Raw genomic sequence first — 10915 nt, 5'->3', positions numbered from 1 at the left:
ATTCAATGTATACAATCAATAAAATTTGACATCCATCCATGGTCTACAAGGTTTATTAATAAATGTTTAAATGAATTCAAGTATTAACTTTTTTTGTATTGATTTTATTCAAAAGCTTAACTTTGTTTATAGTTTAATAGTTTACATTACATCATTGTATGTCAGACTTTCAATAGCATTAAATTTTTGAAACAAAATCTTACTTAGTCGTTAAATCGTTTTATATAAATTGTGCTTATAAATTCTATAGCCTATAGTAACATTAATAAGATAGTTACTTCGTTAATTATACGGCTACTATCACCTTGTACTAAACCTATGATCGTTCGTTTTCAAGCATCCATTAGACAAAGAACAAATATCGGATATATACACTTATTATACGTAACAACGAATTGAACGCCATATTTTGTTATCACTTCCTCCAAACGTTTGAATGAATTTAAATGACAATTTTGTTCTTTACAAAATTTACAATAAGGAATAACAATCACTTGTACAACAATTTATACTCACCGTTTTATTTCAAACAAACGCGTTGCTAACAGATAAGGTACGTGGTAAAATTAAGCATTACTTTATGCCTTTTCTTACAAAATACCCTAGTTATTTTTAGTATATTTAATATGTACAAAACAACTTTACACGCTAGGTAATACTGTTATTCAATGCAATTGTATAAAATGTTAGATTTAATTCTAGTAATCAACGAAGGAGGGTTGTGGCGCTCAGTAGGGTGTCTGTCAATGGAGACTCCAGTCCAGTCCAAAGTCCCTGGATGCGGAGCGGGAGCGCAGAGAGGGCGGCGCGTGTGGGGCGCCGCGGGCCGCGTGTCAGTAATCCAGGGATTCCTCATCGGGAGATCGTTTGCGGCAGCATAGCCGCCAAGCTGCACCCAGCGCACAGATGGCTAAAGCGATCGCCAAACCTGCACCCAACGCAGGCGCCAACCAATCTCCCCCTATAGCACTTCTAGCACCCGCGCAAAGCTCAGGAGCCTCATCGTGCAACTGCCCAAAAGGTATTCCACCTATCGCGTCAAGATATCCAAGCCTACGCAAACTATCTTCAGAATAAGATTCTCTTGCTCTCTTGTCTTCTGCACTCCAGAATTTCCTCTCAGTGGTTGTAACGTTTGGACAATTCACCACACCGTTACATATCAATCTTGCTGGAATGCAAAGTGCCTCGTCTCCTGGACAGATAAAATCACAACCTTGACCTGAATTAGATTTACTACCACCATCTGTTAGCCGTGATGTCATCAAAGTACCATCCGAGTTTTTAGGCAAATGGTATAAACCGGTCCATGCAATTTTGAATGCAGCCCTTGCTGGTGAGGCACTGCCGATAAATACGATTCGTATCGATCTAGTTTTTTCTTTTTCTATAACCAAAGGATCGTCTAAGGATTCAAATCCTAATTCTCCAGCTGAAAGTATAGGCAATTCTCGCGCTAATGATACGTTTTCACCACAAATTGAGAGATACGGTTCAATTCTTCCTGGCAAATAGATCTGAATGTTACCGTCGTCACAGTGTCGAGATGCAAATTTGATACTATCAAAATGTAACCAAATATCACGTTTCTCTTCGATTTCTAAATCCCATATACATTGAATTCTTTTCGGAGGTTCAGTGTAGCCTAAGGCTTCTAAATGTGGATATACAATTTCTCCATCTAAAGCGGCAGCTAGTACAGCTGGTCCGCAGAGTGGTCCGTGTACAAATTCATAACGAGCTTCAAATAATGGTGAAGGATTTTTGAAATAGGAAGCCGCTGCGTGAGCGTTGTCAACAATCAATTGCAAATTTAAAGACTCTCCAGATGATACAACTCTATACGGTCTGGCTCTGGACACTGTGTTAGCGTGTTTAGCACAAAGACATGAGCCGAGTGATCGCTGCACAGCTAAATGAAGTGGTAGAGGTGTGGTACTGAAACCGCTTGACGTATTCACAACTCTACCACCTGGGTGTGGCTCCCAAATTATTAGTTTATCAGCTCGATCTTCGTAGCAATTTTGACAGGACACTGCAGTATAGGGATGTTCCTGCAAAATTAAAACAAAGTTGCACAAAATTCCTGACGAACAGTTGAATATTTACTAAATAATTAGCTAGCAGAAGCAGAAACATATAATTATTTATGAACAAACCTTAAAATTAACACTGAGTATTGTTAGTATTACTCTGGCGAATATTCTCTTATCGGTAACGAATCTGTATAGACAGTGTACATCTTCACCAGGCGGTGCTTGTTTATACACAAGAGTATTGAGAGGTGATCTGAGACGACCAGCTCTTTGTTTCCATGAAGCTATTACTTCGTCACAGGCAGTTCCTTGTACGGGCTCACCGAAACGTGTGTTGTTGAAGAAGTCGTAATGTGCCCAGTAGTAAAGCGACGACCTGTAAATGTTGTTCATTTACTATTGATGCTAATAATATTTTTATGATGATGTTCTTTGCAATTATTTTATCGGATTTGTAATCTATTCCAAATATCAACAGTGAAAGACATACCCGCTATAGCTTCCAGTTTTGCTCTCAAATCGTACAAACATTGCATTGCCTGTGGAAACAAAGTCGTGTTTCTCCATTGGTCGGCTGAATGTGTCACAAAATGTTTTGATGATCCGCGCATCATCGGGTCGAGGGGCATCGTACAGTGTAAGAGATTCTCCACAGTCACCATTCCATGGAACTATTGGTGATTCTATACGGTTAATGCGGAAGCTGTAAAATATTTTTTTTCTTCAAAATGTTTTTACTATTAAACGTTGTTGTACGAAATTAATTGCACAGAACATTATTACTGAAACTCACCTTGGAAAGTATAACCTCACCACTTGCCCGGGGAATCCTTGCATGAGATAGGTACAAGATGTGTGCGGTGGATACCAGTGGGCCACTGATAGAAATATCCCCTCCGTATCTCCCGACTTTTTTAAAGACTCAGCAGTGAGCAGCCAGTCACAAGTGCCGACTCGTGAGCCGGGCGCCTCCACGTGACCCGGCCAGTTGCCCACGTTGAAGTGAAATCCAGTATTAAGTAAAGGACCTATGAAATAAACAAAAGAATTAATTAAAAGTTACAAATTAGGAGGAAAGTACAGAAATTTAAAAATAGATGAAGCAAGTTTTCAAGTTATCTACGCGGATATACGTTACATAAATCTACGCTGAAACATAGATAGATCTTTAGGAGGCATTCTTGAAAAAAGAATAATATTAATTTCTATGTCACTAAAAACTAAAAACAGATAAACAGGCAATTTAATTTTTCATCTAACATTGACAATATTTTTACTTGATAATGGATTTTTTTTTTTACTATTATTTAGAGATCCAAACGCAAACTCCTGCATTACCTGCTGGCGAGCTGACAAACTCCACGAACAAATCCTGGGAAGTGCCAATAATTGAATACGGAAACTTTCCCATGCCGCAGAATGTACCGATCACAGACGCTGACTCATCCTTTCCATCGTAGATTCTTATATAGTCGTAAGGACAATTTTCTGATCCTACGAACATATATGAAATGTTATGATGTACACAGGATACCAAATTTTTTGTTAATTTCTCAAAGTATTTTTTATCATAGAATACTACAAGTATTGTACTAGTATAGTATAATACTGTTTTAAATATTTAAGGGTTGATAACTGCAAGTTGAACGTATTACGATGCAAATTCAATTCTGTAACATCATGGTAATATCGTAAATTTCTCGTTATTCTTTGTCTTTCTTTTTAATTCTTGATTTTATTCTATAAAATTGGTAACTTTATAACATCCGTCGTATTTTTTGATTAAAATAGTAAATTTTGATTGCTATTTTATCCCATTATCGTTAAAACAACTTTCGACAGTTTAATATCGTCAGGAAGTCTGGTACAAGCTATAAAAGTTTAGAGCCTATTATTGGATGAAAGTTATTCACGACTGCAATAAATAACAAAGTAACCTTGGAGAATATACTTAACATCAAGAGAAATCTGTCTCTCTTTACATATATATTGAAATTATACATTTTATAAAAAGACGGTGAAAAGGAATTTAATGCAAAATATAAATCAAAAGATTTAAACAAAAAAAAAAACGAAATTTGAACATTTGTTCTAGTGAATGAAATGGGTTGAGAAATTAGACTATTTTATTAGTTATTAATTTTTCGGATAAAATTAAATTATATATAGCTTATTATAAAATACAAAATACATAGTTTATAGCTTTGAAGCTTTATTTTATAGCCAAGTTAACTTTTTTATTCCAGAAAAAAATGCTATGCTCTTCAAAAAATAAAGCTTCATACCTGAAGTTATTGGTCTCATGGGGCACGTCATTATGTTCTCGCAGCGCTGCCCGTCTATATTAAACTCTTCATTTTCTATGTACAGCTTTATGTAGGGCAGCCGTGTGTTCAGGTGGTATCTACGATATAAAATTATTTATTTAACATTATTTCCACAACGAGCTACGATTAGATTGATTTAGGGTCCGTTACTATCCCCAAAGATCCTTCAACGTGTCCCGATGAATTTTTTATTATTTAATTTATCAGTTATTCTTAACACATATGAGACTTCAATTTAATACGCTTGTTTTATTTATATGTAACTTGTAAGTCTATACAATTGCAACTAAATTGTACTGTCTGTATGTAATAACTAAAAAAAAAACGTATTTCGTGAGCATAATGTACTTCCTTTCCTACTTTTTCCTGTACTAGCTTTCCTTGTAATAAATAACCTTTTTTTTATTTTTGTCCTCTGTCTTCACGTTAGCATTTGCGTTTGTTCCGGGTAATCTCCGAAACTGCTAGACTGATTTTAACGGAACTTTGATTGCAAGGTAGCTGATGTATGCAAAAATATTATAGGCCACTTTTTTATGCGTTGCGTTGACAAAAGAAGACGGCTAGTTTAACAATAAAATTATTTTATAATTCCCCAAAACTCACTACAAGATTACTTAATTCATGAATTTCAATCAAAAAGAAATATTAAACTAAGATCTACGTTTTTAGCAATTGCTAAATTACCTGCAATGAAGATTTCTCGGGTACACTCCGGGGTAGGCAGCGGATTGTACATAACACGTCTGAAGCCGACAATCCCGAAATACACGTTCGCAGTAAGATCTGTAGACGAAAATAACCTCTTGTGTAAGTTTGTAAAGCACTCGAAGGGCTTAGGCCGTTCCCTTAATGTTACTTCAAGGGTATATACCCCATGCCACTTCGCCCCCGTCGACTCCGCACTTGATTATTTGACATAAATCACGCGCCTGCAATAATAGGTATCCGAGACGGCTTTTCTGCGATTCGACTCGATTTATTCACTATTTCGGTCACGTTCCCACCGAAGTGGTGGGCTATTTGAAGACAGAAAATGATTCCGACGCTTTCTGTGACATTTTCAGGAGAGCCCTTTAAGTAATTGGCAACTTGGAATTTGATTTATTCGGGGTGCGAGCCGTTGAGATGATTTGTTGGATTACGAAGTCGTTTTGGACGATTGATTGGGGATACTGGAGTGACTTTAATAATGGACTGCGCGAAATGTCCCATGAATATTTATTGTAGCATTGATAGGTCAAGGGAGCGTTAAAGGTAAATGTTCCTTTGTATAATTTTGAAAATTTAATATAAATAAAATTTACTTTTTCGGTGATATTTTGATATAACGGCCAGAAACGCTTAGTAAATTGAGCGGTAGATAAAAAATTCGGCTATTTTTTTAGTTACATTTCGATCTGAATAAAATTTTGTTAAAAAACAAAATCGACGTTAGCAATTTGAATTTCAAATTATATTCGTTCAACATCAATGTTTACTCATGCTATTATTTCATTAAGTTTCTTTACGCTTCGTTAAACTATTTCATCAATTGTTATTTGCTCTGTAGCATTTGAATGCACAGGTTTGATTGATCCGCAACATTCGACATTGCCAATCATTATTTCACTTATGCTCCAATGAATTGGGGATTCCCCATCAAATTGTAAAACGAACATCAAAGGGGTTTTGATGTGGACGTGATGAAAATTTTGGATTTATTCGTATGGAAAGCTAATCGCTATTGTCTGATGTGAATTTCAGGAGTCGCTTAGAACTTCATCTATATATATAAATGAAAGTCGTGTTAGTTACACTATTTATAACTCAAGATCGGTCGTACTGATTTAGCTGAAAATTGATGGGGAGGTAGCTTAGAACTAGGAGACGGACATAGGAACTTTTTTATCTTATGTGCATTTTTTTATTCCGCGCGGACGGAGTCGTGGGTAAAAGCTAGTTTCAAATAAAAATGTGATTATATTTTTGTTTATGAATTCTATATGACTATCAATTTTCTTTTGTTTTGTTTCTAGGAAATTTTTCCGAAGAATTTTGATAAGAGATGTATTTAGTTCAAACATGGTTGGCTACAAATTTTGCGATTCTGTTTACGACAAATTGACAAAATAACAACAGATAAATTTTTAAATAATTATACTTTAGTTATTATGTTTACATACCCAGCAACAACTTCTCCTCTTCTATTTGGATACAACTCAGGATGTTGACCGTAACGCAAATAAACTTCGAACTGCTGTTCCGCTCTGTGTATAAACACATACCAATACATATACAATAGCGTTGACATAGTTGAAATAAAAAACAATGTTATATATCCTATATGTGTTATAAAAAATGGAAATTATTGGCTTGAAATACTAATTTATGTTGTTCCAATTTTAAAAAGTTCTGTAAGAAAAGTAATGACGAAATTTGTCAATTGCATGTACATTTGCCTTTTAAAATGACCAAAAACAAATAGTAAATTTTGGTCATTAAATTTAATGTAGCGGTAAGAAATAAATACTAATATATATATAAATATCAAACCTTGAATCGAAACTAAAATACGTCTGGTCAGTAAAATTGTCGGCGTGGAAAACTATTTTGACGAAATTCGTTTCCGATATAAAAGTCTGAGGCTGTTCGATCTCGCCGCAAAACAATCCTGGCTCCTTTCTATTTGATACATCTGTTTTAGCGTTGCCATCAACAATCTGAAAATAAGAAAAAATCATCAAAGCCTCTACTAAACTTCCACGAAAGCTAACCAAAGATAAATCAACTTTGATATGAAGCTGGCATTATTTATTTTTTTGTTACAACTAACCTTATTTAGTTGATAGGATCATAGTCAAAACTCGGAATTAACATAGAGCAAACTCTACGTCACATTTTTGTGTTTTCGTATTACTTATTTAATCCTAATTCGCTTTCGCGGTAGTGTGTAAAGAAATCTATAATACTATAATACTCAAACAGCCTAATCGTGGTAAGAATCCCGTTTCTTACGAACATTATATTAACCTATAATACTGACTTAAAATTTTACAATTAGAGAAATTAAAATTTTTCCTGTTGTTGTATTTTAGAATATCCACGTGTATAATGTTCTTAAAAAGTAAAAAAAATGCTTGTTATATAAATTTTATAGTTTGTAAAACATATTTACTTAAATAAAAAAACGGCTAAGAATAATTCGTCTCTCATTTATTTTAATTGTTATGTACAAATTAACTTATTATATAGATCTTAAAATATATATAAGTAAGAACAAGAAAGCTTATCAATTTAAATTTGAGTTCAGCATTTGGCAGGAGATTCGGTTATTATACGTCCAAATTGGTTGAAAGTTCGTCGGATATCATTCCCGAATTCCGTCACCCTTCAACATTCAAAAATTAATTAGCAGAATCAGAAAATTAACAACGAATTTCAAATTATTTTAGAACCCTCGTTCCAAATTCGAATGTTTTGCCCAAAATTTAATGATGACAATTTTTAGGCCAATTAATTAATCTTAACCTCAATTTAAATGTAATTAAGATATTCAACCTTAAATTTATGATTGACAAAGTTAAGAAATAATTAATTTTTTTTTAATCCATATCACATTAGTGTTTACTTTCGCATCATATTTAAAAAAAAATCACGGACAAATAACTGACGTATCAAATAATAATATGTTTTTGAGGATGTTTTGGGCAATGGAAACCGGTACGTTTTGTGTCGTATTTTTTTATACATAATAAACACAATTAATTACATGTAAGTACAAGAATATTTTTACCTGCATGTAACCTTTATGACACGTAGTGCCGTTTATCAATGTACCAACTTTGAATTTCTTGAACCTTATCCTTAGAATCCAATCTTTAGGAGAACCACGGAAAGCCCTAAACCTGTTGATAAAACATATTAGTTTTTTACTACATTATATAAATAAAATAAATATACATGCATTAAATTAACTAAAGATTACTTAACTTAAATAGTAAATAAGACTTAGATTAAATAAAATACAAATTCAGATACACTTTTAGTATTCATTAAAATGTTATAAAAATACTGGTCAGAAACTGGACTAAGTTTTTTTCCCAGTGATTAAATTACCTCTGATGTACTCTCTTAGTGTGTATTTACTAAAAAAATTATACTAAGGGACTGTTTGAGAGAACAGACAATTTAACGTCTCTAAGTGAGTATTATATTAATAGGTACTTTAATATCTTGCTCACCTATACGTGCAAGTGAGCGGTCTTCCGAAGTTATCTGCGGTCACAGGAGGTGATGAAACATCTTCATAGATCTCTACAGTTTTGTTGCAGTGGTCCCGTTTTGAATCTAAAAAAAAGAATAAAAATGTAACATTAGGAACACCATCCATAAGAAATAAACAAGTACAGTGAAAGAATTTAATTCGCTTCCCACTTGGAGTCGAATGTTAAAGCAAATGAGCCCCAATGACAGCTATTCTCTACCACGTAATATGTAAGTATTTTGCTATGAAATGTTTTTGACATGGGTAGGAAATAAATTTCTTCAACTATGATCATATTTAAATTAACAAAACATTTTAAATATAGAAGTATTCTTACAAGTATTACTTCTCCGAATTAAGCGGAGAAAATTCTTAATTTAGTCGGAATTACTATCTTTCATTTAATTTTCTTGTTGAGAAAATTTGTGCATTAAGTTACCATTAACGTAGGTCATACGTACAGTACAGAGACATAGTAAAATGGACTTTATTTAGTCTGGCATAAAGTATGTAATCGTTTACAACTGTTAGTTTAATCAGCTGATTGCTAGAAGGTACTTTTATTCCGCTGTTGAAAACGCAATTCAGGCATTTCGATAAAACTAAGACGCAATAAAGTTATTTAAATTAGTATCGACTTGAATTTTATCTTTATTAAAAATTCACTAGCTTAATGGTTTTGTTTTGTTTTTAAAATTCGAACCGAATTATTAATTAGAAATTTAGTTTATTCGTAGAATTATCTTAATAGAATTAAATAATTTATGTTATTACACTTGCTAAGGGCATGACCGGTCCGGACCGAAATCTATAAATCCAGGTTCAGTCCCCGCTAATCACCAATGTGTTATTTAATTTTCGAATTCATACGTATATTAATCCGACGTTCTTACGATGAATGAAAACATTGTACAACCTGAATATATCTACGAAGAAATCTAAAGATATATGTAAAGTCAACCAAACCGAACTGGGCCAGTATATAGCTCAGTCACTCTAACAACGGGTAAAGTCCGAACCCCTTGCTGGCAACATATCTTTTAAATAAATATAAGACATTATTTTTATATTGGTAAATGTAGTACACAAATTATGCATAAAAACATTTTAAATTAAAAACCCTTATTCCTTTGCGATGGTACTTGGTCTATAATCCTAATTTCATACGTTCGAAGCGATCCAAGTTGTTGTAGTGACTTAGCTAGCAAGGTAAAGCCAACAAGTTAAGAACACGTTTACTTGCACGAATAAGCTTTTGCACGCGATTGTACTTTATATTTACACTACATTTAGGACCTGGAATAAAAATGCTTGGCCTTTTTTTGTTGTTAAAATTATTAGTTTTTTTTTACTAAGCCTATTTAGATAATTTAGATCTATATATTTAGATTTTTCTCGTTTTAATTCACTTTTATGTTGTTTTTTTAGAGTTAAAAATTATTTAAAGTTTCATTTAAAAAACAAACTCCACGTTCAAAATAAAATTATAAAACCATTCATTATCAATACGAACTCTATATAGGCTCCTTTGCTCGAGGGAATGGACAAAGAAAGGCAATCATTTAAAAAAAGATGTAGTATATCTATGAAATGTACAGCGAGTATTGTATTACTTGTGTTTATTATTTAATTAAAAAGCTATTAATTAATAGAGAGATTACAAGTAATTATACTCCAGTGTTTTTACAAAATGAATGACACAGCTGTTGATCTATCCTTGTATACATTTACTTTTAGTTCATTAACCTATTAAAATTACGTCCTATTGAACCTCCGTCAATTATCAATAAACGTCCTATTAAATTATTTGTCAACGACGCAATATTCTAATAAATAATTCTTAAATATTCAAGTATTTGAAAAACATTCCACCGCATTGGGCTCCATAATGTCTTAAACCGCCAATATGTCAAAACGGTAGTATTTAAGGATACTTAAGCTTTAAGAATTTTAAAGATATTACTCCATTTTCATAAAGAAGCAATAACAATGATTCATTTTTATTTTGGCCGAATCGCTGATTCCGAGTATTCTAAAAATTTTATTACTTTCTCGATTCTATTTTGCGGAGTGTATTTGTAACACAAATAAAATATTATGTCTGCGGTTAAAAGGCATTCGCTAAACCCCTCTACTGAATAAAAATAACTTGCTGGTCGGAATATTGAACGGTATCTGAGTTGCGTCGTGGAATATTTGAGGCTTCAGTTTCACGTACGTTTCAAGTAATTTAATATAACTACGCCATTTAAAAGACTTCTGAGTACTATCAGTATAATATTTAAATTGCGTCTTGTTTACTAACA

At 33.1% G+C, this 10915-nt stretch overlaps 1 protein-coding gene across 1 annotated transcript in view; it reads right to left on the bottom strand.

The window, feature by feature from the left end:
- Positions 1–212: 212 nt before the first annotated feature.
- The window catches only part of LOC106708049, a 51879-nt gene continuing 41176 nt past the window's right edge, over positions 213–10915 (bottom strand). Inside the window, exons 2-12 of the mRNA XM_045679641.1 lie at positions 8587–8692; positions 8139–8250; positions 6899–7065; positions 6529–6612; positions 5051–5149; positions 4322–4440; positions 3375–3530; positions 2830–3064; positions 2527–2739; positions 2160–2412; positions 213–2054 (exon numbers count right to left, since the gene is read on the bottom strand). Of these exons, the coding sequence (XP_045535597.1) occupies positions 834–2054; positions 2160–2412; positions 2527–2739; positions 2830–3064; positions 3375–3530; positions 4322–4440; positions 5051–5149; positions 6529–6612; positions 6899–7065; positions 8139–8250; positions 8587–8692 (2765 nt within the window). The 3' untranslated portion in view covers positions 213–833. The remainder of the gene's footprint in view (positions 2055–2159; positions 2413–2526; positions 2740–2829; positions 3065–3374; positions 3531–4321; positions 4441–5050; positions 5150–6528; positions 6613–6898; positions 7066–8138; positions 8251–8586; positions 8693–10915) is intronic.

The sequence above is a fragment of the Papilio machaon genome, chromosome 10 (genome assembly GCF_912999745.1).
Source record: "Papilio machaon chromosome 10, ilPapMach1.1, whole genome shotgun sequence".
NCBI classification, from domain to species: Eukaryota; Metazoa; Arthropoda; class Insecta; order Lepidoptera; family Papilionidae; genus Papilio; species Papilio machaon.
The sequence above is the reverse complement of the archived record's forward strand: the minus strand, read 5'-3'. Positions and strand labels throughout refer to the sequence as shown.